The sequence below is a fragment of the Serpula lacrymans genome, assembly GCF_000218685.1.
Source record: "Serpula lacrymans var. lacrymans S7.9 unplaced genomic scaffold SERLAscaffold_3, whole genome shotgun sequence".
Lineage (NCBI taxonomy): Eukaryota > Fungi > Basidiomycota > Agaricomycetes > Boletales > Serpulaceae > Serpula > Serpula lacrymans.
Window position 1 is genome coordinate 728,496 of NW_006763292.1, and position 27,645 is coordinate 756,140.

The following is a 27,645-nucleotide window of genomic DNA, read 5'->3' on the forward strand; positions in this document are numbered from 1 at the left end:
AGTCTCGGTAATGTCAAACTTTGGCTCAGGCAAACAGCTTAGAACTGAGAACCACTGAACCCAACCCTAAGTTCAGGTTCAGTTCTGTCCGGTTCTTGATGTCCAAACCCCGGTTTGGGCATTTTTGCTATTGCCCAAACTTGGTTTGAACAGGTTTGAACTGACAAACTTCAACACCACCACCATCACCACCACCACCACCTCCTCCTCCTCCTTACACCACCTCCACCACCTTCTTGCATCACCGCCGCCTCCTCCTCAATGCGTTGCCTGGGTCCTCCCTCAAGTGTCCACCTCTGGAATTACCCCTTGCCCCATGGTTCAAACTGAGTTCAAACCTGGACCAAATATCTGAACCCGGTTCAGTTGGTTAGGTCTAGGTTTGGTCCAGTTTGAGCACTTAAACTGTAGGTTCAGTTCGGGGTTCAGACCAAAGCATCCGAGAACCAAACTGAACTGAAATTTGGCATCCCTAATTACCACATTCCACCTTCCTCCCAAAATGTCACTCACAGGCAAGGATTTGTCTTCAGCAGTGCAAAAAGGCAATTGCGACCCAGAATGGGCCTGGCAGAACCACCTAACTGTCAACCAGCCCCTACCAGACCAGCACATCTTCTCTTATAAGTCTTATAAGTGGAGCAAGGGTCAGCATATTGGCAGACAAAAACCACTAACACAATCCACATTTCTTACAACAATCAATTGCACCGCTGCTGCAGGTTTTTATCTGGTGCCCAGCCACAGCATTCAGATCAGAGCTACATTAAAGTACCTGCTTTGGGGTTTTAGAGGATCTAGCAATACGAGAAGGCTAAATACTAATGTAAGCTAGGTATAACAGTATTTGAATAATGGGTATCTCACCTCAGAGTTCGGTGGAAGCTCTGAGGTGCCCTATCAACAAAAAAAGACACTATATATCTGAAGACGGAACCAAATGAAATATTGGTATCTGATGGTGCACAGGCCACTTTGTATACTAAGCCTGCCTAGTTTGGTGATTGTGCCACTTCTCCTCTTTGTGTGAAGCTTGCTTTTCTTATATTTCCAACATGCATAACCAAGCTCAAATCTTGGCCCCATACATACAGGCCAATTCAGAATTACATACCTCTTTCATACTACACACTTGCACTCTTCCACCTGTCCGCTAATTCATCTAATTTTATGACTATTATCAAAGCCATCTCCTTTAACAGGGGGATGCAGTCTTGCTGCATGTGTCAAACCCTTCAAAGTCTCAAACTATCTCCTACCTTATGGGTGTCGCAGCTTGTCCCACATCCTACCACTTACCCACTCATTTGTTGATGCCGGAAGGATGGAACTTTCACCCATATATAAAAAATGGAAATACAACTATCGTTTTAATTATAAAGTACCTTTTTTCATCTTCCAAACAATCGGGCTTGAGAGTGTTACCAAAAGATCAGTATTTTCCCCTGTGTTTAACTATCAACTGACTTTTCTTATTGACCATAAACTGTCCCTATGTCACTACATGGTCACGTGTATAACTCCGGTTAACAACAATAACAACAACGACAAATTTCTAATCATGATCCCTGCCTACATCCAGAAGTTATCAATTCGAAAAATAGTCGTAAAATGTCCGGAACCATGTAAAAGTCAGAATTGTCAATCAGAAAACCGTCTTGCAAAGAAAAGCAAATTAAGGGTGGCTAATGAGCGACCACTGGTCAAGCGGTACTTCAGTCGGCGTGGCATATGAACTGGCCGACATCCCTGGCCATTGTGGGCTAATCAGCACTTGTAAGGTATAGGTACCAGGGGTGGATAAACTGATCGTCAGAACGGTGACACCGGGGTTAGGTTGATCAGGGTTACCAGGAGGCGTCGCTGGGTCTGTTGAGAACCGCTGAGCCGCCATCGTCGTGAAGACAGCTCCAGTAGGCGGATTCAACAATTGTACCAAGGTTGTCTGTGAGCCGATTTGCAGAGTAGCTGCCAAACCATCACTAGATATGTTCACTGTAGCGTTGGTATGAGCTCGCCACATCACAGATGCCTGAACATTAATCTCGTCCTGGACGAGAACTTGTTTGCGTTGGTTAATCAAGTGTATGCCTCGTTTGATAGACGTGCTAACATATATCTCAGCAAAACTAGCGAATATGAAGAAAACAGAAACGTACGCATTGAAATAGGCACTTGAGATATCAGCAATGAAGTACGCCGTCGATCCACTAGGCACATCAAAGACAGTACTAGAGCCTTGCGTCGTTCCTGTAGAGTTGAAGTTGGCAACAGGAGCCGCAAGAACATTCTGATTCTGCTTATTGACAAGAATCGTGTTCTGGCCCTCGGTCATCTTTCTGTAATACAGCCACCTTTGACTGTCCTGATTATCATTAGAAAAATAACCCTCCGCATTGTAGTTTCCATCCCCAAGTTCCCCAAACCACCGAGTGCCAAGAGCATCTACAACGAAATCACCACAATCCAAATCGTTGTGAGTTTGATGACCTTGGAGGGTTCCGGCCTTAACACCGACAAAAAGCGCATTTTCGTCAGTCCAGCTAGACCTCATTGAGGCCCACTGATCAGTGTTATTGTTGAAGTAATGATCTAGAGCCAAACCATCCCAGAACGCGCCAGAAAGATTTGGATCGTACCAGAACATGCTCCAAGGCTCAGGAGCATCGAACTGATCACGCTGAAAGAGTGCGAATTGTGGCTGGTTGAATTGTTGGGCATAGAACAGCAAGGAATTGGCAGTCGCAGTGAATTTGTTTGGACCTGTATCTCCATAGTTGAAGAGTGAACCAGGGCCAGTGGAATACATATGGAACAATCCCGTCTTGTAGAGATCGGCATTGGTGCTCAACATCCCGAAAGTTGAACCAGCAGCGGATAGAAGAGAAGCCGCCATTTCTGAAAGTCCGGTTTGGCCGAAGTACCAGTAATCATTAGTCTCTGACCATGTGCCATCACTTGAGGTAGCTAATACGCAATTCTGAAGGGCATTCTGGACTGTCAGACTTAGAAGCTGCTCCGCAACTCCTGTGGTATCATCGCCTAGAATTGCGAGGGCACCCATGGTAAGTCCGTTATTGCAAACACAGTTCCAATTCCCTTCCGTAGCATTTGTCCACCATCCAAAGTATAATGGATCGTTTGCAGGATCGTATGCGATAATGCCATTATTGAGACCATATTCCAACAAAGTAAACATGATAGACTCCTTCTGCTCCGGGGTCCACTGGTCATACATCCAATCGTAGGCGACGGCATACGCTACGGAGAGTTCGGCGGTGTCAAGGAAATGAACAGGGTTCCATTTAGTATAGTTTCCAGGGCCAAATCCGCCGGTACTATTACCCGCAGCATTCTACGATGGACCAAGGTGAGGTGGAGAATTTAACTACTTCATGACGGAAACGCACCTGCAACTCTGACCATGCTCTATCTACCCACATAGTATTGTTTGTCACGCGGTACGCATAAGAGAATGCTTTGATGCGCATTTTGATCTGACGAGCAATATCCAAGATACCATTACCGCCATCGTAGAAGTATGCAACGGGTGGCGCATTGTAATATTGGGTAGCATTGTTGAATATAGAATCGTTCCAGGATTTAAGATATGGATCATTCTGGATGAGCTGAGGGAGAGCTTCCCACTTGTAAGCGGGAGCGATGAGGCGAGGACGATCCGAACGAAGAGACGTCGGGCTAGGGTTAGAAGGTTGAAATGGATCCTGCGGCCAGGCATACGCAGCATTGCTTGTTGAAATGCGTGTGGGAGTAGTGTAGGCAGCGGTATTGGTCTACAAAATGAACTGGGGTCAATAGCCCGTCCGTCAGTTCATACCCAATGTAATTCGGCTCACGGTAGCAGGGTAAATGGGAAGCAAATACTGGCTATCCGTGGACGTGGGGAATACACCAAGCTCATTCTTCACACTAGCAGCCACACTAGCGGCTGCGCTACCGCTGCTGGCTTCAGCGACATCATTGTGGTGACGGCTACCAAGCACACCACCAAGCACAGCGCCGACATAACGACATGGCAAGGGGAATACCAAATTTAATCCAGTTGCTGGTCTGTTTCTTCACCGGAGGCTGGGGAGTAATATATCCCGAGGATTCGTTGTAGTAAGGATCTCCAGAGCCATAGGGCGACTGTCCAGCGTTTATAGAGTTGTAGTCGCGGCCATTGCTGAGAATGGGCCGCTTTAAGAGAACGGGCTAGAGTGATAAAAGAGAGACTAGAAGCAGGCGCAAAGACGAAGCGGAAACGGGTACAGCGGAAAGAGATGAAGTGTTGGAGTTTATGTGCAAAAGAACATTCGTACTCGTCGGACCATCAAATACCTTGCCGGCATCACGGCTGCATCTCAAACAAGCGCAGGTATATACAAAAATACCAATCAGGCCGCATGCTGCAGTCGCAAGGCAAATAAAGCACCTGTGACACCCTAGTGACGCCTCTTCTTAGAAGCGTTACCACAACCGTGACTCACTTCTTACTACACCACCAAAACAGGTAGTGTAATTGATGATATTTGACGAAAAAGTAGAAACAAAGTTTTATTTATGTCTTGCATGAGCCCTGTTGGTTGCTGGCAACAGCCAAAAAAAAAAGATTTTGTAGTGGCCTAGTGAGTGCATCTGCCTGAACAAAAACAAACATTTCTGAGATCTCTGAGAGTCATTAAGAGCCTGTGTGGTAGCTCTAACTTTTGGTTCGGCTAGCGCCCTCAGTTTGGTTAACGCCCATCAAAGTTAGGGTGCTCCAAGCAAAAAAGGTGGTGCTCTAATCATGCCAAATCATGCCAGCTGGTGACGTGAGTCATCCAGAAAGGCAGTGTTGGGCAGAGGGAGTTGGACTCACTGGGACGAAGAATACACTCAGTGATTCCCCTGTAAATAGAACCACTGATAACTGTCTCATAGACCCTGTATATACTATGTCCCTGTTACGATACACAATTTTGGACCTTTAAATTTCATTCTCCTCTATAACTTTCTTCTGTAGTTTTCACACACTGTGCCATGTGGCACTTTCCATTTTGTTCAAACTCCACCTTCTTGCGCTGCGCTGCCTTTCTTTATTTTTAGCTACAAAGTATCTCACACAGTGAAGCTGGTCACAAGGGCTGCACCTTATGACATCATCAGTAACTGCCTTCATCAACTGTATAGTACACATGTACAAACAACCCGTAGTAGTATAAATACCCAATAGATCCAGGAGACTCCTCAGCGAGTCCTTCTGTTGTTTACCTACAACAAACTTGGTTCTATCCAAAGGGTAACCACTCCCCTCACTTCTTTATAGCTTTGTCTGAGTTGTGCGCCAGAGTATACAAACTCTTGGTTGTAACAGTCCCAGCAAAAACCCTCAAGAGTCAAAGCCAGGTGCAAGCCCCCACATACTTGAACTAGTGCCAAAAAGATGCAACAACAACATACTCAGCAAACAAGCAGCAAAGGACGAGGAAAAAATGCCGCACCTTTATCAGCAATTACTGCCACAGCATTGACCAACACCAACAAGAAAGCCAAGTGTTGCTGGCCAGAAAAGGATGTTGTCACCCTTCTTGTGTATGTTCAGGACAACAAAAGGCCCAGTGAAGGGAATTCCTTCAAAAATGTCTTCTGGTCTGGTGCCGAGGCCTTCATGTCTACTCACTCTTTGAAAGGGCCGCCAAAGGGCTGGAGTGCATGTAAATCAAAATGTCCTTATCCATCATTGACATTGGCATTACTTACCTTACATTCATAGCTGAGAAAGGAATATGACTCAGTTTCCTTTCTTATCAACCAGACATCAGCTTTTGCATATTCAAACAAGATGGGGGCTTCCATTGGTCCTGCAAACCAAGAGAGTTGGGACAAATTAGTGGCAATACATCAAGGCTCATCCTACACTAACACTACTTACAGTCATTTCATCAGCAGGTACACTCTGGATGCCCATCTATTAGTTCACACACCCATCCTTCCCCAGTAAGTGCCAAAGTATGGTAAGGGATTTTGTCATATAGTGGTTGGGCGATGTTGAAGGTGGCTAATCCAGCAGAAGTGATGATGGTTGGTGTTTGAGTTAGTTTTTGCTGTCTCTGCTGAATGCTGACAGTTTGTATTGTTCATATCAGCCATCCAACTGTTGAGAAATAAACCTTCCGGCAAAATCTTTGAGCTCCAACCAGACCACTCACCAGCAGGAAAATCTGGATATTGTTACAATACACAATTTTTGGACCTTTAAATTTTATTCTCCACTTTAACTTTCTTTTGTAGTTTTCACACACTATGCCATGTGTCACCTTCTATTTTGTTCAAACTCTACTTTCTCGCGCTGCAATGCCTTTTCTTTATCCTTAGCTACAAGTCTCTCACATAGTGGAGCTGGTCACACGGGCTGTGCACTATGATATCATCGGCCACTGCCTTCATCAACTGTATAGTACACATGTACAAATAATCTGTAGTAGTATAAATACCCCAATAAATCAAGGAGACTCCTCAGTGAGTCCTCCTGTTGTTTACCAACAACTAACTTGGTCCTACCACTAAGGGGTTTATCCACTCCTATTCCTTCATACTCACGTCTCTGAATAGTGCACCAGAGTATCAAAACTTTGGTTGTAACAGACATGCAGCCACAAACACCATCAAAAATGCTTCTCGGCCCCAAATCCAAGCATGGCAGTGATGGTCAACCACATCCTCAAGCAACCAAGTCTGAATCTTGGCCACTAAGCTGATCCAGCACTGATTGCTTCCAGGATCAAACAACAACTCGAGGGGGAGGAAGGAAATTGGCCAGTTAATGTTCTGCAGGGAGTGAGCAACATCTTCAGATTAAAAAATAGACTTACATCTCCATTACTTGACATTCCTACACCTGTATGCCAATCCCTTCTATTAAATGAAAACTTGATTGGGCAACATTTGGGAAATGGGAGTTGGGCCCATGCACCTGTTAGGTGGAGTGACCATTAATTTGAAAGGCTACAAAAAAGGGGGGTGGTGGGGAAATCAATACTATCAGTAAATATCATAAAGCCAAGGAACTCACAGTTTCACCCCAAGTAATGCGCAATGCAGGTACATTGCCAGTAAAATATACTGACAGGTTAAATGGTTGGATCATTAGATTGGACTCATCTTCAACAACAGAGTGGGTGTACAGGATGATTGATTCTGACATAGCGTCAAAGTGGACAGCAAAATGAGAGCGAGAACTCGGACTCTGGGAAAACTCTGGAAAGCCAGATAGATGCTGGCATGTGATCCAATTATGGTTGAATTGATCACAAGTCTTATCAACAACCCACATTAACCACCATCTGATCTCAAGGAATTAAGATGCCCAGGGCCAGCAAAAACAGAATCATCTTAGATTCTCGTGGTGAGTAAAACATGATCTTACTGTTGCAGGGATTAAATAAACATTCATGCAGTATTTGATGTCTCGCCACATCAGACCATAATTGCATGTCTTGCCTTCCCCAAAATGTGTGGGCAGTACCTCACTATGAGGTACTGTCATGTTGCTTCACATATTTCAATGCAAAAACACCAACAAAATGCTACAAAACTTCTTTCCCCTCCTTCCATGTACATCACTAAACAACAACCAAGCCTCCTGTGGCCTTCCATAGCACTACATTACAGTGTCTCAACAAACATTGCTATACTAATCACAATTTCAAGACTCTTGCAACCAATTTGTTGTTCAGTTTACCCTGCCTACATTTTTTGGAAGCTCAGAAGAAGGGCATTTTAAGTTGGGCAAAAGAATTTTCCACAAAAAATGTCCCTACCCTCAGCAGCTTGAAGAATTGCCAAGAACGCATCCACAACATGGTTGGCAATCCAGTTGAAAAGGTGACAGCTCACTGTGGAAATATATTTTATCAAAATTCCATTGGCAAGGCCATTGCAAAGGATTACTCCAACCCCATCACAAAATATTCAATGCAAGATTATCCCATTGATGGTCAAGGAGGGTTGTTGCAGGTTCATAATGGGAGTAAACTACTTTTTGATCTACCACTGGCATTAGTAATGCCTTCTTTGCAAGTAGACAGCCAGATTAATTTTGTTAACAAGTTGCTGCAACAAACTGATGGGGGGTATTCCATCCCCAAAAAGTGTTTTCATTATAGTCAGGTTTTATTGTAGATCCTGAGCCAGTCATTGCCTCAATTTTAACCTTTATATGGATGTTCAAGCATATTTGCACAAAACCAGGTGAATTTTGTAACTTCACAGGTGTGTTCTCATGTATTCTACCAGTGTCTAACATGTCTTGCAGAATCATCACAAACTTATGCAAGCGCTATGCCCAATCCTCTTTGTGAAAAATCTGGTGGAAAAATGGCTGTAACTGTGCCACTTATATAATTCATGGATGATGTCTCTGGCAATATCTCCAAGCAATGGAATAAACACCACATAGTTTACATGTCAAATGCAGCTATGCCTTGGGAGACATTAGATAAAGAATTTTATATCCATTTTGTCTCTTGGTCCCTGCATGCATCCCCAATAGAGTTGAGGAAGGCTGTTCAAGAATCTATCAGGTGGGCTACTAAATTACAAAGGATCTACTTAAACTAATAATAAAACTAAGTGAAACTACAATAGATGTTAGTTTAAGGTGATCTCTAATAAATGTAATGTAACATACCTCAGCCGCTGCCTGAGAGGCTATAGAAACGACTGAGGTATTCCTATACTAAACCCCCTACTACTTATAGTCGAGGTGCTACTCGCTACAGTATAATGACTCCTAGGAGAACAATGGTTACTCCATGGAGTGGTGGCTATGCTCCATGGAGAACAATGGCTGCTTCGGCAGAGACCGGGTTTATCCGGTTTGTCAACTAATGCCCTATTTCTACAGTGAAGTAGAAGAGGCTGTGTTCACTTGGGATTACTAGTACAACAAAGAAGTCATGCTAATGCCATACAACTTATTTGTAACCAGTGACAATCTAATGCATACAGAAGAGTGCCTGCATTTGATCACAACACTTGAAATGCACCAAAAAACCCTGCAAGCCATTCCGGTACATCTGTGCAGCTGCCTACACTACCATCTCCAAGTCAGTCTTACATGCACACATCAGTCTAATATCCTCTCCAGTCACCTTATCCACGTCATTCACCACTAGGTCCACCACTTTGTCTACCCTCAAACATATATCCAAGCCCCTTTGTACCTATGGACCACTGACTTGTCCTACCTATGGACCGCAGAGAACCACAACTACCTCCAAGTCAAGCCATCCAACCTGTGGATGACACATTATCTACAATTCCACCTGTTTATGGATATAATCAATAATTGTAACTATTTATTTACTTGTGTAACACATCCGCCTTTCCAATGCTTTGATCACAGTCAACTCATATTTATAATCTCATTTAGAGCCTTGCGTTGTATCACTAACATTTCTTGTCTAAACATGTCTGTAGTAGTACAAGAATGACTGGTTTACTTTTTACTGTTTTGCAGAAGTAATCTCTAGGGTGAGACAGAGCTAGGAGTGTTGATAGCATTTTGTTTACAGTCTTGTGGTTGCACTCAACACCGACTGTCCCATCAGGCTTAACAGGTTGCACAAATCATGTTTTTGTTGGCTCAGTTCAAGCGTCAACATAGGAACAGATTATCACAGCTCCACACACTCCCTGCTTATCTCGACATCAAGACAACAATGGCTTTTCTCCCGTGTCAACAGTTTCTCCTGCCAGACCGTCTTCTCTGACTCGCCCACGCTTGTTACGCTTGGGATGTGCAAGCCTGGTAACACTGGGTTTTAGATATATAAGTGGTTTCTGATAAGCTCGTTGTGGACGAGTTTGAGACGTATTCTGATGATGAGGGTTTCAACTGATGAATACCAAGTTACACTGTTGAAGCGTACAATCATATTGGAGATAGTAACTATAATACAGGTCTGTATATATAGTGTCTACTTTAGGGTAGGCATTTGTGTTGAACAAACAAGGACGGGTGATACCAAAATAGGCAATGTGTATGGGAAGGTATATGCAGGTAGTGGAGTGTAGCTACTTGTGAAGGGAAATAAAGTCTATGGTTAAGTACAGTTCGTAACAATGCTCATATTCAAGTGAACTTCAAGTACAACTCATCAATACAAAATATCTCAGAACATTTGGCACAGAGGTTTGCAAACACCATGGGCTGCTGCAAAACAGCTTGGGTGATTTTGTTAAAGTGTGTATTTAAATTTTGGCTTTGCATGCTCATGTCCATGCACACTTATTTAACAGAGTAATGATGTTATGAAAATGTTAGTTGACATCAGGGGATGACTACTCCTGATGGAGGCGGTGACTAAAGGAGAACAATGGGAGAAAGTTAACTGGTAATTCACTCAGTCATTAGTCAGGCATCTTCTATTTCTGTAACATATTTCTGCATAATAAAAATGGCAATATTGTGTTGCTTCCAATAAATTGTCTGATAGTATGATGTGCTCAAATAAATACTTGAATCATGCTAAAAGTATAAGTGACGTATGAATCAAATTATGACCATTCAACAGACTATCCCTGAATCATTTGGCAATACATTGTGAAAAGAACATTGACATATATTATATAGACCTTTTGCATTGATATTTTTCTCAGTGTATAATTGACTGATGCTGCGCCTCGCTTCTATCCTAAAGATATTACTTCCAGAGAATATTATCTTGATCTTACATAATTCACAGCCATTGTTTTATTTATGCAGGCAAACCAATGGGCAGCAGCTTGGAATGACTAACACTGTGAGACTTTGTGGTATTTGGACAAAATTTAGATTACTAACACTGAAATGATATTTATAAAGGCTGATGGCAAAAAAAGGTTTAGGAAAGGTTTTGGCAAATTGGCAGTGTACACGGCCAATTGTTAACGTTATGGCAGAAATAAAGTGAGAAAACAATATCTGGTAGATATCTGGCGGTCCAGAAGTAGCCTGTCCTGCATGTTCCAAATATATAAGTGCTATATTGAATTCAGAACATAACATTGTACCCACAATATATACATGTAAACTTGCAGATACATAGTATATGATAGGCTGTTGATGCACATGTCACTGACATATATCATGAGGATATATAGCAGCTATATATAGGCCTAGTAATGTTCACACCCAGAGTATAGGACTTACTGTGCATGTAGTCTACTATATCTTTCCTCATTTTGGGGTACATATCGTAGGCTCCAAGCTTTCTAACCATTGGCCTAGCGGTACTCCTCTGCCAAAGTCCCTCAAGAAATTGACTCTGCTACAATGCGGCTGAGACAAATATGGGCCCTTAGCCGTTTGCGGAAGAGTGAACCAGAGCAGCCACCTACAAATTTTTGAGCACAACACACTGCTATTTTCCCACATCCTTTTCCTCTCTTACATCAAGTCTCTTCACTTTTTTGCTTGGACTTGGACACAATATTCAATATTGCAGTCAAGCAGACTCATAATGGTGTGCTTACAGAGGGATCTTGCTTATGTAGTTTGCTCAAATATATTAGTTATTGATTTGCTATTTGTTTTTTTGACCATTGACAATGATTGATGGTAACTCAATACAGTTTTATATCTACTGTCATGTCTGTAGTCTATATGTAATAAATATTGCTGCAGATATATGTACTGTATATGTATTAGTGATAGGCTTACCATTTTTGATATGGCTGCTATAATCCATGCAGTTGGCAGTGTAGAGCAAGAATAGCACCCCGTGCTTGCCCTGTGCACCTCATTCATTATTTTCTTTATACTGTAAGACTTTGAACACTCTGAAAAACAGTGTGCTCCAGCCAGAGCGCCAAAACTGTACAGTTTGACATCATCTCCTCCTCCTGCCTGGCTTGGTCTGGATTTCCAGCATTCCTTATCTCATTTAAAGTTTATAACCCTAATAAACTATACAGTACACAGTAACACTGTCTTGGCACATATTCCTGGGCTACAGATGCCCTCAGACACCTTCACATGGTAATCAATGGAGACGTGCCATCTGCAAAAGATGTGTCGCTGACACATGCTCATTGCCTACACCAGCAAAAAAATGTCTTCCCACTTCTGTTTCACATACAGATTATCATTCTATGCACTCATGTACTTTTATAATATAGTCATTAAATCCATAGATAATAACTCTTGTAACAACCAAAGTTTGAATACTCTGGCGCACAACTCAGACAAGCAGAGAGGAGAGTGGAGGAGTGGATAAACTCCTTAGTGGTAGGACCAAGTTAGTTGTGGCTAAACAACAGGAGGACTTGCTGAGGAGTCTCCTTGATCGATTCAGGTTTATATACATATATATACTGTTTGTACATGTGTACTGTACAGTTACTAAGGGTGGTGGCTGATGATCTTGTAGGGTGCAGCCCTTGTGACCAGCTCCACCACGTGAGAGAATTGTATCTAAAACTAAGAAGAAGCAGTGCAGTGTGAGAAAGTGAAAGTCTGGACAAAAGGAAAGTGCCGCCTGGTACAAGTGTGTGAAAAATGAGAACAAAGGTTAAGGAGGAGAACAAAAGTTAAAGGTCCAAAAAGTGTGTATTGTAACAACTTTTGTACATAAGTAACACATAATACATCAGGAAAAACACTTTGGCTATATAGCAGAGGCAATATCATTTATGCTATTATAGCTTTAATAGTACTATAGCATCAGAAAAAACACTTTGACAATATAGCAGAGGCAATACTATTTATACTATTATAGCTCTCATAGTACTATAAGTTTGAGCACACATGTATAATATTATATAGCTAGCTAAGGCATTACAATGGCTCTTATAGCTCTAATAGCCTATATAGCTGTTAAGGCCATAGTTCATATTTATAGTAATGCTTTATCCAAGTATAAATTGTCAATGTGTAAAAAAAATGACAAGTCCATGAAAGGTCAATATATTACACATGTATAGTATATTTTGTAAGTCTTTATGGTGTAGTGGATAAATGTGTGGTATGTGGCTGTAGATTGATTGGTCAGCAAAAAAGTGGACCAACAGGTTGAGAGTTCAAACCTTGTGTGTGTGATTATTTTTTAAAATCAGCCACAAGCTCTCTCATAGCTCATATAGTCAGCCATATGCTATAAGTGATATAAGTGTTATAAGTGCTGTAAGAGGCTATAGCCAACTATAAGAGTACTATAAGAGCACATTGTTCCTTATTAGATGTTGGGATTTCTATTGCAACTATGATCACTATGGCAACTATATTTGCCACTATAGTACTATTAGAGTCTATATAGCCAAAGTGTTTTTTCTGATACATCATAGTGTTTATATCAGCCTTAGCTATATGAGCATATTGGAAAGTACAGCTAAGTCAGTACTGAAGTCATAACAATGCATAGTGGAGAAGGGAGGTACCTCCCTGGCACTAGGAAACACAGCAGAATCAGTTATATGATCCTGGGGTATGGTATTGGAACATGCACCTTCAAACATTGCTTCAGACATGCTCATCTGTTGACAATTCAATTGTTTGAATACTTCTACTTCTTACACTCCTCTGGCCTCTATTGCCCCTGTTTGGCGAGCTTTGTGATGGATCACTTGCATTGGATCCTACCTCTTGTTGGTTCCTTGGGATGCTGGTGTCTGAGCACCTTTTTTGTTTCCTCCAAATAACTTCACCTGTGATCTGTTGTGCTTCCAGCTCAGCTTTGTGGGCCAAAAGCTGAGCTTTTGTGAGGCTCCACTAAAAGCACATCATATTCTTCCATGAATCTTGAAGTGTATGGATATTCTCCACTGTCCCAATGACAGAGGGGTTTACAAAGGGAATGTCAGTGAGCCAACCAACATTTTTCACAGCATGTAGGGGGATTATGGCTTTATTATATTCTTTGTAATTCATCTTGACTTTTTTGTTGACTGTTTGACCTGTTATATATGTAAATAAGTAGTGCCTGATAGCTTAAAATTACAAAAAACCTACACAAACCACTGTGAATCAAGCATGTACATTGTTGACAGCTATTCAACAGGTTATCACACTTTGAAACATCTCAAAAATCATGATAGTAAATAAGTATGCCCTGTATGACACTGATAACTTACTTTCACTGCGTGAGCACCCCCATTGCTTGAAAAGCCTTGCTATGTCATCTGGGTCTCTTCCTATAACATTCTTCCAAAAATCCATAGTATTATCACTACTGTACCATATTGCTACACCTAAACCATTTACATGGCCTTTTGTCAGGAAAAAACAGCCATATAAACTGGTACATAGTGCAAGGCTGTTAATCTGAGAGACCAGGCTAGCTAACATGGCCATATTTTCATTAGTTTTGCTTACCTCTTTTGCAATTCTATCAGATGTCCAGAGGACGTTGTCATGAACCAAAGTTGATTGATAGCATGGACAGGTGTCAATAACAAAGTGAATATTCAAAAAGACTCACCTTTGCGCCACACAGGCACAGTGCCACATGGAATAGTAATTAATATTACCTTTTTCAATCTTGTGGCTGATCAGCACCACCTCTATTAGGCAATCCAGTTGCGCTCACCTTTACTTTCCATTCAGTAATTTCCGTGTTTTGGCATTTTGGCAAATTTTTGCATCGCCACTAGCTACACATTGCATTGCGCCCTCGCCTTCATCATTTTCCTTACTCCCCTTCCTTTGCCTAGCCCCACCATGGGCCCCTTCCTCTCCTTTTTATTCTCACCCAACGGTCGTTTCTGAATCCCCATTCTAATCCACCTCTTTGTCACCTCCAGCCTCCTCCTCCTCATCTTCTTTGCTCCCCCACCATTTCTGATGTCACCACTTCCTATCCGCTTCCATCACCAATCTGTTGACTACCACGTGTCACTGCTGATATCAGCAAAGCCCCGGCGGCTGGTCCAAATAGGGCAACAGGTCCATCTTCATGACATCAATCTGCCATCATATACTATCAAAACATTGGTCGCTCGTCTTGCCTGGTTGGAGTATGGGTGGGTAGTTTTTGAGCTGGAGAAGGTTCATCCCCTTGCGTCACCCATGTTCATCACTGTCCCATTCACTTGGGTACACTTATCTTTTGTCCATTGTCTTTGCTACAGCTACACCTACCACACGCTGCCTGGGACTCACTTGTTCCAAATTGGGACTACTCCTCTCCCTCCCTTGTTTGACCAGGTGGTCCAACACAACCAGTCTATTGGTGAGGCCATGGAACTGTCGGATTTGGACTAGGTGGTGGACCGGTGGCTCCAGTTTCTTTTTTTTCAGCAGAACATTCATTTACAGTGTGATTATTTTTGATTTTTGAATCATTTTTATGGACACATATTTTTTTAGAATGCCTGACTGACAATAAAGGAACTGTGTTGATACTGATAGTGTTTTGCCTTGCCCTTTTTTTACCTGTATCTTCCCATGACATCATGATTTTCCTGCTCTCTTTTTGCTATTGGACTTTACTTCATGGCTGTACAAACCTGTGACATTACTCACAGCATTCATTGTTCTATCCCTTTCTTTTCCTTTTTTTGACAATCTTATCCTGTACTACCTACGCAGGATTTGTCAGCGTACATTTCTTCCTTCATGTTCTTTCTCATTCTTTTTGCACAGATATACTGTGCATAGCCTACTTTTCTTTTACTATATAAACCCCTGTATTCTACCTTGTAAAAAAAATAAAAAAACAAGAAATCCAGTCCAGACTTGTTCTCTAAATCTCAAGTTCACTACTCTGCTACTTGTGATCCAGTGTGGTCACAACACTTCCCACTGCTACCACTGTCAACTGCTGTCATTGTCACTTCCCACTTTTTGAAGTCATTGTCATCCCTTTCAATTAGAGTCCTTCTGAGCACTACAGTTTGTGCGTCAGGAGCATGCTATCACTGGGAACCTTGTTATCTTGTCATTCTCAAACCTACCTTGTGCTAAGATTAGCAAGGTAGTGCTCATCCTATATTCGTCTCAAAAAGCCCCTATTTTCTATAGTTCAACTATCCCTCCTCCTCAAAACCCACACCCATACATTCTGGGTTTTACTTTGAAGGATCCTCATACATACCACCCCACAAACAACCAGAGCACCCACTGTTCTAGGAGGCAAAACCCATAAACAAGTTCTGTGGAATCTGGGAGGATTGTGTGTTAGTTTGTTTTGTGTGTGTGTCTAACAACAGTTCTCATCATCAACAATGTCTCGAGCAGCAGCAGCATTGATTGAATGACTACCCTTCAACTTAAGCTCACAGCTCTCAAGGACATATTGCAGAGCTCAGTCTTCTGTGCTGGTGTTAAGTCCCAGTTTTCAGCTACCAGACTTTGTAGTACTGCCAGTTGTTTTTTTACACCTGTGGGTAGATCTAAGAACCTAATTAGAAAGAAACAATTAGCACACAAATGAGTGAGATGTGAGCCAACCTTCCAGAGCTATCGAGGAAAGCGTCTAGCTCGTCGGATGTGAAATGAAGAGGCGTCCGAAGATCATTCGATGACGGTAGTGTATATGGTAGTGTGCCTTTTTTCTAATTATGGTAAGTGGTGTGTCTATCTACGACAAGCCTGGGACCCCAGACACCTTCTCCTGGCGTCTTCCTCTCCCTACCACAGCCCGTGTTTTCTTGTATGTTGTTCCAGCTGTAGTGGGTTGCTTCATATACTCCATTGTGATATCATGCTTAAGGGCCAGAGCCTCCAGCTTAGTGTCCTGGGCAGGTAAAAAATGTGTCTAAGTTTTCTTTATGGCTGTCCTTGGCCACCTTTTGCTATTCTGCTACCAATTTAGGAGATGTTCTTTCAGCCTCACTCAATGGGCGAGCAGGCGATCACACAGGAAGTACAGTGTGAGTGTGATTGTGTGATGCCCAGTGGGACCAGAGGATGCCGTAGTGCCCATAGGACCAAGTTAGTTGTGGGTAAACAACAGGAGGACTCACTGAGGAGTTGTTACGCTTGTGATGTACAAGCTTGGTAACAAAAGGGTTTCTGGATATGGAAGTGGTTTCTGATAAGCCCGTGGACAACGGGTTTGAGACATATTCTGAAGTAGCTGAAGGGTTTCAATATGAATACCAAGTTGCACTGTTGAAGCGTACAATCGTATTGGAGATAACTACAATACAAGTGGCTATATATACTGTCCTACTTTAGGGTAGGTGTTTGTGTTGAACAAACGACAACGGGTGAAAAACTATAATGAGTAACGAGTGTGGGAAATAGTAATGAGTAGTGGTAGGTAGCTACTCAAAGAAGAAATAAAGTTCATATGAGTCACAGTTTGTAACAGGAGTCTCCTTGATCTATTGGGATCTACAGACTATTTGTACATGTGTATCTTACAGTTGATGAAGGCAGTGGCTGATAATGTCATAGGGCACAGCCCGTGTGATCAGCTTCACTGTGTAAAAGACTTGTAGCTAAGAATAAAGAAAAGCAGCACAGTGCGAGAAAGTGGAGTTTGAACTATATGGAAAGTGCCACATGACACAGTGTGTGAAAACTATTGGGGCCTTTGGCCTGCAGTCCATATCTGAGTCAGGTAAAAGTAGTACACCATTAACATATATCATTTATTTACAAAAGAGAGTTAAAGTGGAGAATGAAATTTAAAGGTCCAAAAATTGTGTATTGTAACACTACCCCCTTATAAGGCTCGACTTCCAGGCCCGACTAAGTACCAGAGGTAGTAGTTAAACTTTTGGGTATAGGTTAAAAAAAGGAATTAAAAAGGGTTGAATCCATGCCTCTAAGCTTTCTAGGAGCCGAGGGATTCTTAGAATAAAATTCTCAAACAGCATTGTGGGAATTGTCCAGATAGGCTTCTGGTTTCCACATTCTGTCCTCATCTCCATAGCCCTTCCATAGGACTAGGGACTCTAATTTTCCACACTTCAAGCATGCATCCACCACCCATTCTACTCCTAATTCTTCTTCACCTTCCTGGGTGACTATAACCAATCTGGGCCGGTCTACGCCCTGTCCCGGTAGCGGCCCTTTGTAGGGTTTCACATAGCTAATATTGACCATTGGTACTACCCTCATTTGTTTTGGGAGTTCCAGCTCCACCGCATTGGGTTTGACTTCCTTAATCTGGTAAGGACCGATCCACTTCTCGGTCAGTTTTCTAGACTGCCAATTTTTTAATTTTAAGTGGTCGGTATTAAACCAAACCAGGTCGCCAACCTTGTAATCAGGGGCCTTAGAGTGTCTATGCTCTGCCCTGTCTTTCATCTGCTCTGCAGTTTTGAATAGTGCCTTGCACATTTTATCTAAGACAGACTTCATGTTTTTAGCCATGTTTTCTGCAGCCTTGTTCTTACTTTTGCCCAGTTTTACACCCATTCTGGGGAGGTACAACCTTGTAACCTCGAATAGTGCTTTTCCTGTAGCCAATAACTGTTTGATATTATACGAGAACTGGGCTATCTTTAGCCACTTGGCCCAATCCATCTGCCTGTCATTAATAAATATATGGAGGTATTGCTTCAATTCTTGATTGAGCCTCTCTGTTTGTCCATCAGTCTGCAGATAGAACACCATTGATAATTTAGGCTTGATGCCCAGCATCCGGCAAAGTTCTTTCGTAAATTTGCTAGTGAATTGGGGTTTGCACAAAGTGCAAGAGAGCAGAAAGAGTAAGCCCTAATGTAAGAACCTAGATTTTGTATACTCTGGCGCCCAACTCAGACAAGCAATAGTGAAGTGAGTGGGAGTGGTTACCCTTTACGATAGGACTGAGTTAGTTGTGGGTAAACAACAGGAGGACTTGTTGAGGAGTTTCCTTAATCTATTGGGATATACATCTACAGATGTTTGTACATGTGTATTATACAGTTGATGAAGGTAGTGACTGACAATGTCATAGGGTATAGCCTGTGTAACCAGCTCCACTGCGTGAGAGATTTGTAGCTAAGAATAAAGGAAAGCAGTGCAGCATGAGAAAGTAGAGTTTAAACAAAATAGAAAGTGCCACATGGCACAGTGTGTGAAAACTACAAAAGAAAGTTAAAGTGGAGAATAAAATTTAAAGGTCCAAAAATTATGTATTATAACACGCTGATGCTCAGCTCCGTCAGTGTTCTAATTTATTCCTCTCTTTTTTTCATCTGCTAAATATCATATGCAGCATAGTCTACCAATCTACCAGTCTAACTCATGTCTCAACTTGTTTTTTGTGGGCTTTCAAGCCTGATAGTGTTACAATACACACTTTTTGGACTCTTAACTTTCAGTCTCTGCTTCAACCTTCTTGTGCAATGCGGCACTTTCCTTTTGTTTCAAACTCCACCTAGACATTCATACTCTTGCACTGTGCTGCTTCTCCTTATTTTTAGATACAATTCTCTCATGCAGTTGAGCTGGTCATATGGGCTGCACCTTATGACATTATCAGCCAACACTTGTATCAGCTGTTTAGTACACACGTACAAATAGTCTGTAGTTGTATAAATACCCCAATAGATCAAGGAGACTCCTCAGCAAGTCCTCCTGCTGATTACTCTCAACTAACTCAGTCCTAACCTAAGGGGTATATCCACTCCTCCACTCCCCCTCTTTGCTTGTCTTTATTGTGCACCAGAGTCTACATACTTTGGTTGTGATAGGGATTGACACTAAGACTGCTGAATTATTTGTGCATGTAACACCACATACACCTTGTTACAGATTTGTGTGCATTAATTTCAAGACTCCCTACCACATATCTATATTGCAGGATTTCCTAGTTGCCATTTCAAGACTTGCTACTCATATCACAGGCATAGAGAGATTGAGACATGGTCTACAGGATGTCAGTACAACAAGTTTCTGTTCAGCCTGCGAATGTTTGATGTTGAAGTTCAAGGACACGTGTGCAAAGCAATACTGATACAAACCTGTTGGCATATAGAGGTGCTTTCTTGCATATCCAATTGATCAAGACCTTCAAGTAGGGCCAGCTCTCTTTTGTAAAAATTCTACTCAGTTTGTTGCACCAGTGGCTCTGTATCCTCCTGTTTTTGCATCTTGTCAACACAGTATCAAAAGAGAAGTAAATTCTGAAGTGCTATCTGGCAGAGTAGAGGGGAAAACTTACATCTATATTGTAGGACATGCTGATAGTGAAGGGATATGCAAACAGGTTGCCAATGGCTGCTTTGGCAGAGACCGGGTTTATCTGGTTTTGTCATTGCCAAACTTTTTTTCTGAATCACAGAAGTGCTGGATGAAATGGGTGAATGAGTCATATTCTGGCATATACAAAAACTATCTGAAGGGCCTACTTGATAGTTTACAATTGATGTTCACTTCAAAATAAGCTACATATAGGAGAGACAAAAACTGCTCTCCCTCAGTGCTGGGATGTCCCATAAAGTACCTGGCACATCCATAAAATACCTGGGATATCCCATAAGGCACCTAGGATGTTCCCATGAAGTAGTTGGGGTGTTCCACATAGTAGGCTGGGATATCCCATCCAGTATGTGGGACATTATTTTGGCCAGAGGAAGTAGTGGTTGAAATAGGAAAAAAATCAAAAATTGTGGTAGCCTTTTATTTGGGGATAAGACATGCAGGAGAAGCTTACTAGAAATATTAGACAATCATGCCTGGTATAGGGATTTAGTGCCTACATGAGGGGTTCACTTGTTGTTATACAAAAGACTAACAAATAGGGCTTAATTATGTCAAGACCATATTCTCAAGCCTTTTCTGAAAATATCACAGTAGCCTTGGTGAAGATCAAGGTCTATTGTTGACTATAGGGTGTGGTGGTCTGGTATACACAAGGGGGCTTGCAAGAAGACATACCAAGTTGCCACCACACACAGCTTAATCCCCAGATTTAAGAATAGCCTGGAATAACTTAGGTTTCTAGTTAAACAATAAATTAGGTTGTTGGGGGCCCAAAAAGACAAGTGGGAGGTGTGTGCCTGTTACTTGTGACACATTGGGACTACCCCAGTGTATTTCAGGGCTATTGGCCACATAACAATACAGAAAATATTATAGCTAGAAGCCACGGACTAGGGGTGACTGAAGTGTTATAAACTAGAAGTTTAAACAGTTGATTCAGACACAGTGGGGTGTCAGAATGTCTGATGTGGTCACCAAGCTGAATTGGTATGTAGGTCACATACCATGATAGTATAGTCAGTGTTATGAGTCAATCCTCTCTCCAAAGGCAGGAGCAGTAGATTATGAGGTCAGTGGCATATGAATATTTAGAAGAAATTACCTTAATAGTATATGTGCTTAAGAGGTGTGGCCCAGAATAGTAATTACTCTAGTAGTCACAATTCTCACCCCTCAGTTCACCGCCCTCCTGATTGGCTGTGTACTATGTAATATGAATTCTGCTGTGCTCAATGGTTGGTTGATTAGGAGGATGAAGGAGGTCAAACCACATAGCCAAGGCAGGATTATGATCTAATAATAATTAGTAATTGGAGGGAGTGCCAAGTACTATCTTCCAGAACTACACAGCCTAGGATGGCATAGAAATTATAGCTATCTCCAACCCATTGGCATTTTTGTAGCAAAGTACAATTTTAATGCCTACCCACCACTCAATAACTCATGCTGCAACTCAGAATCTCAGCACTTAGCCTTTGTCTCTTGCTCACTCACATTATTGCACTGCACTACTGTGCCAAATTCCAGATCATCAAGTACATCATTCATATCCTGCAAAAATGAAAATAAGGCGACTTTGTGTATTCCAGGTATCCAGGTCTCTGCAACCACTGATTGTGTTATTCCTACCTCTGCTGCTGTCAAGCTCAGTGAGGTCTTGCTGGAGCTGCAGGAAGAACATACAAGGATGTTGTAGTGTCAAGAGGAGCTTGTAGCCATGCTTAACCTTGCCCACACTTTCTTGCATGGGTTTTTTGAGGATGAAATATCTGGTCTTCAGATGGCCCATGATAAAATTGCAGAGATAGAAGTCAGCCTTGCAAGAAAATGCAAGCCCTGTATGAATACTGTGTCTTCTTTGAAAAATACAGTTTGTTATTATGGTCATACCTTCTGTTAAATTAACATATTTAAATTCTTAATGCAGTCAATGTTTTCTCATTTGTCAGATTTGTTATTGGAAATACATAATGAGGATAAGCTCATAAGCTCTTCTGATCTGAATAATTGGATATGAAGATATCTTCCAGGTATGTTTTCTTCTCTCATATTCATAACTGACTAAGGAAAGTCCAATAGAAAGTTGAGGGCTAATTATGATCTTGAAGTATATCATTATTTTCTTCACATTTATCTATTCAACTGAACAGCTTTCTCATAGCTGGTTGAGCAAAAGAGCAACTTGGAAACTGAAATAAAACCTAATAAGGAAATAAGCTAGCTCCTAAGTTAAGCAGCACACCAAGTTTTTCAGGTTGATTCTATTGGTATGTACAAATATGTTCTTCCATGGGGTGAGCATCTATTGATTATGCTTATCTGCTCCTTCTAGCTAAGTTTCAGTGGCAGTTTCAGTTAAGTCATGTACCTTAATGTACTGTGACTGTGTATATGTAGGCTTTTAATGTTGTTTCAATATCTTGATAGAGGCAATAGCAGGATAGTAGAACACTTATATAATAGAGTACTTATATTCAGCCACATTGTGTGCTGCCACCTCAGTTCCACAACTCAGACTAAGGTGAGTAGCAAGTGAAACATTATCATATATTAGATTACTGACTACCTAGTAGTGTCTGTTCTCTTTTATTAGAACAAAATGTTATGAGCCCTGCTCATCTCTGAACATAAACCTCAAAGCAACCCTTTACTGCACCATCAATCTCACAAGCCAGAGCTACCATAGCAACAACATCATCAGTCAGTGCATCCAGGAAAACAACCCACAGATCAAGCCGCCTGTATGACATTCTGTCACTTGAAAACAACAGCTCAAACTTCCAGGTTTGGAAGTACCATATCCACATGGTCTTAAACATTCAAGGACTACTAGGTATAATTAAGGGGTCAGACATAGACACAGGGGACTCAAAACCTGTAGAACAATCTGAATGAAATCAGTGCAATAAGGAAACAAAGACACAGATAATACTCACCTTGAAGGATGAACCTTTAAATGGAGTGCTCTATCTGTCCAGTGCTAAGGAAGTTTGGACTCAAGTCAAAAACCACTATGAAGGGAAAGGCAAACAGACTATTGCCTACCTGATAGGTGATACAGCCTTAGAACCCCAACTGAATAGCATGCATCAGAAAGCACATGTACTAGCTTCCCTAGGCCAGCCCCTGGACTACTCACTAGTAGCCGTAGCCATGGTTATCTTGCTATCACCCTCATACTCCACACTTTGCACTATTATCATTGTAGACAATTTCTCCAAATTTCCATGGATATATTTCCTAAAACCCCAAAGTGAAGCACTTTAAACAATACAAGCAATGGAAAGAAGATGTCCAAACATTTTTCCGAACTCATTTGGGAGAAGAAAACTTCACTCCTCTTTATACAGAATTCCTCTGGAGTAATGGAGGAGAAGATTAAGCTGGTGATGCATTCGGAAAACAACTCCAAGGAAATGGTGTCCTCCAAGGAACCACAGCTGCAAATACTCTGGAACAAAATGGCATTATGGAATGCATAAATAGAACATTGGCTATACTAGCAACCACTATGCTCTATGATTCCAAGATCCCAAAGTTATTGTGGGTAGATGCCATGCAAATGGCTGCATATATCATAGCACACAGCCCAGCATCAGGACTTCATGGGAAGACCCCATATAAAATACTGTTTAAAAGGAGCATTGATCCAACTTTATTTTGCCCCTTTGAATTCCAAGTGCATGCCTTGATTTCAAAAGAAAAACAGCAAGGAAAGTTCTACTCTAGGGGGTGCAAAGCCATAATAATTGGTTACACACATGGAAAACAACAAGCCTATAAACTCCTAGACGCTGAAAAGCGAACTGTGTTTTCAGTTGGCATGTCATATTTAATGAATCTGGAAAGGTACAAAAGGACAACACTGCTCCCTGGAACACAGATCCCAGCACAAATCAGTGGGAGGAACTTATTCCAGAGAATGTTCACCATCCGGACCAAAACACAATGGAGGATGATCCTGACCCTCAGATCTAAGATCCCAATGAATTGCAAATGGAACTGCATCTCCAGAGGAGCTAATAACATGATATTGCAATGATCTGTGGGTTAATAATGTCTTGTGTTCAGTGAATGTTGTATGTTGTGAAGTTGATGCAAAAGATGTTGTGACTATACATTCTGTCATATTTTAATATGACTTGAATAGAAGGTTGCTGATTTGATGAGGGATCATTAAGGTGATGCTTGGAAACATTATGAGTGAGAAGAGTCAATTGCATACAGTGATAGTAAGTGAACCTTGAGGTTTAATACAAAATCCTATAGTGAATCAGGTTGATAGTGGCATTGTACAGTATTGATTTGTCTCTTACCGTGCAAGCTGGATGGCAGGAGTACATGTTGGAGAAGAATGTGATGTGCAAAGGTGAGTTTTGAGACTTCCCTAGGTGATGATGGTCATCAAGAGTGCTGGCCTCCTGATCAGCAGTGATGGCACAATCCTCAGAAGACATGCCAAGTTTCTGGAACATGAGACATATATGGGCCTCCTGTTACAATTTCATCTACACTTTTTATTTCTTTTCTTTTCTTTCATCATATCTTATCTTATCTTGCATTGCCACACAGATATTCTATCTTTAGATCTTCTATCTTTAGATCTTCTATCCTATTGGACACTATTGTCTTATTAGCTATCTTTAGCTATTCTCCAAGGATTCTCCTATCGGTGCTTCTCTTAGATCATTTGACCATTCTTTGATCTATCTTTAGCCATTTCTCCTAGGACTCTCCTTATAGCTCCTCATATGACTATAAGCCCTTATTGCGATTGGTATCTATTTATATCTTACCTTATGGACACCTCATGGATACCTCATGACCAACAGCCTTTATCGCTATTGGCCCATTATGTTACCTTTTTTGTATTTACCTGTTTCCTGTTAACCTATCTACAAGCCTCCCCTGAAGTAGACTAACAGTATATATACCGCATGTATGTAGCATAGTTCTGCATCATGAATCTACCTCATTATACCCAGTAATGCCTTGCATGAGCAAGCTCCCATATTACCTCTAGAATCCCTGGCAGCTAGTGGAAGCCCAACTTCTCTTCCTTAGAATGGCGCCATACACGTTTATCATAAGCAGGAAAGCGCAAGAACCTGATGCAGGCATGGGTCACACGGAGGTTCGTAACACCTCCCAACGCTTGATGTGAGTAAGCTGTTCAGTATAGGTTTTCTTGTTGGTTCTTTTGAATCTAGACTTCCCTGTCCGGTGCTCTAATTTACCCTGGGCACCAGTTATTACAAATGAAGTAAGATATGGTTAGGTGAACTTACGGGCTCAGTGGAATAGGAGTCTGTAGTGCCAAAGAACCTGATTTGTGCAGGATAATCCCTGAGCGCATGGAGTTTATAGGTTTGTAGGTTGAATGCCTTGGGTTTTTGGGTGGCTCCTGATGATGTTGACTGAATGTCAGTGCCTTGCTGGATTTCACAGTGCCTTCCTTCATGCATTGGCTTTTCCCCAAAGTTCCCTAGTACAGAAGGCAGAGCAAGTATTTGCAGCAAATTTTTGCAATTTATCATCTAGACTTATAGTTACTGCATCTAGTATTTTCAGTGTATTGTCAGTATGCATGTGTAGTTTAACTAAACCATGCAAATGAGCCATACAGAGTAGCAAGCTCAATATTTGAGTGTTGTGTGGTTCTGGAATTAAGCCATTGAATACAGGAATGGTGTACTGCATGGTGGAAGAATTAAAATGCTGCAAAGATGTCAAAAAAAATGCAAAGGGCTTACCTGCAGCAAGTCTTCAAGATAGTGGGCTGTGCGCACTAGGGAGCCTTCTAGTGGCCCTACTCACCACAGGCCCCCAAGACATTAACAAGCAAAGGAAAATTAGTGGTTCTTCATTCCTCATGCCACAGCATCAGTTAGTGTTCCTACAAATTCCATAGTAAGTAGAGGTAAGGTAGTAGGCACTATGGGTTTTGTGAATACTATGCCTGTTCCTGGCCCTTCCGATGCTGCTTCCAGCAGCACCAGCAGCAGTGGTCTCATTGAAGTAGGCCCTTCTAATAGAGCTGACACATTTCAGACTGAAGCATCAAGTACAATTTCTTACCAACACAATTCTTATTAATGCTAACACCCTTTTACTTAATCTGTAGCTTTTTGCACTGCATTTGTGAATTATATTGTGGGCAGTTGGACTAGCGGGGTATCCAACAACTTGGAAAGTACATCAAAATTCTTGTTATGACTAATTTGCACCCCTCATGTTGGAAATCAAAGATATAAATACAGAACTCTTAGACAATCTCCAAGATAGTGCTTCTGTGTGGTGCATAGTTCAAATTACAGCTATACGGTATACCAATTCCAGCCTCACTTTGGGTACAATGTAAATATGAGTATCAGCATTCATTGTACTGGAGAAAATGGTTTTGTAGAACCCTGCGAGTGACAATTTGAGCTTAAATCTATGATGTACATTTGTGGTTAGCTAATTCTAAATATTTTAATACAGATATGATGATGCTTGACTCAGATCAGGTTTGAGACCCTTATATTCGCGCAATAATGATATACCACCACAAAGTGATCAGTGCAATCTACATATTTATCCATATATATTTTTTCCAACTCAATGATTCAGTGTTCCTGGCCGCCAGCACATCAAAGAAGTCCACCAGCATCAAAGTGCAAGCCTTCCTCAAGTGCAATCCAAGCACTGGATTTGGTTTTTTCCATGCTAGTTATATGGATCTAGTATCTGCCAAGGTAATATCACCTTGATTTTTTACTGATACTCATTAGATTAACCTTCACTCATTTACAGAGGAATTCTACCGAGTCCAGTCTTGCTCTGGCCCAGGCTGGGTGTGATTATTTTAACCACCCAGCTTTCCTCCACATTTTGGATTCACTATACTTTACACAAAGCTTGGAACACTATATGGGAATAGTGAACCTTGATGCTAGTACTTCAGATTGGGTTCCTTTGACCCATATAACAAATGCAATGGTTGCTAATAATGGAGCATTGGTATGTCATGTCACTGTTACATCTCACTGGCAAAATACTCTACCCAGCTAATGGGAACTACAATAACAGGTGCACCATTTCATCACCCAATGGGCATCAGGCACTTGCAAGCCCTTGCTCTTGACTTGACTGACACTGCAACATTCCATGATATCAACAGGACAAGTGACCAGATTCTTCAGTGGTTGAATAGTGTTCTGTCATCTGCTCAAGTGAAGAGATATCATAGTGCATCAACTGAACAACCAAGAAATCCTATCACGGCTGCACTTCTGTCTCTCGTATGAAGCCTATCACCAGCAGAAATATCCTGACATCTTTTAACATGTATATTACAATAGTAGGAATGAGATAGCTTCAAACCATGCTAAGCCAACTCAGAGTACCACTGGTAGTACTAGTGCTTTTACTACACCTCCTGTTACGATAACACAATTTTCGGACCTTTCCTTCATTTTCATTCTCCGCTTTAACCTTGTATACTTTAGCTTTCACACATGGTGCCACGCGGCACTTCCTCTTTTGTTCAAACTCCTCTT

At 41.6% G+C, this 27,645-nt stretch overlaps 2 protein-coding genes across 2 annotated transcripts; one reads left to right on the top strand and one right to left on the bottom strand.

Moving 5' to 3' along the window:
* Positions 1-1,675: 1,675 nt before the first annotated feature.
* On the bottom strand, positions 1,676-7,844 carry SERLADRAFT_434152 (uncharacterized protein; the record flags this gene model as incomplete). Its single annotated transcript, XM_007314395.1, has 5 exons — positions 1,676-3,355; positions 3,411-3,794; positions 3,858-3,967; positions 4,026-4,215; positions 7,803-7,844. 5 exons carry the CDS (start codon positions 7,842-7,844, stop codon positions 1,676-1,678), a joined length of 2,406 nt encoding a protein of 801 aa, XP_007314457.1.
* A 17,325-nt stretch (positions 7,845-25,169) lies between these two features.
* On the top strand, positions 25,170-27,393 carry SERLADRAFT_405876 (uncharacterized protein; the record flags this gene model as incomplete). Its single annotated transcript, XM_007314396.1, has 10 exons — positions 25,170-25,238; positions 25,315-25,367; positions 25,443-25,471; positions 25,789-26,014; positions 26,266-26,297; positions 26,353-26,461; positions 26,609-26,613; positions 26,717-26,841; positions 26,900-27,106; positions 27,154-27,393. The coding sequence occupies 10 exons, from the start codon at positions 25,170-25,172 to the stop codon at positions 27,391-27,393; spliced, it is 1,095 nt and encodes a 364-aa protein (XP_007314458.1).
* Positions 27,394-27,645: the final 252 nt, after the last annotated feature.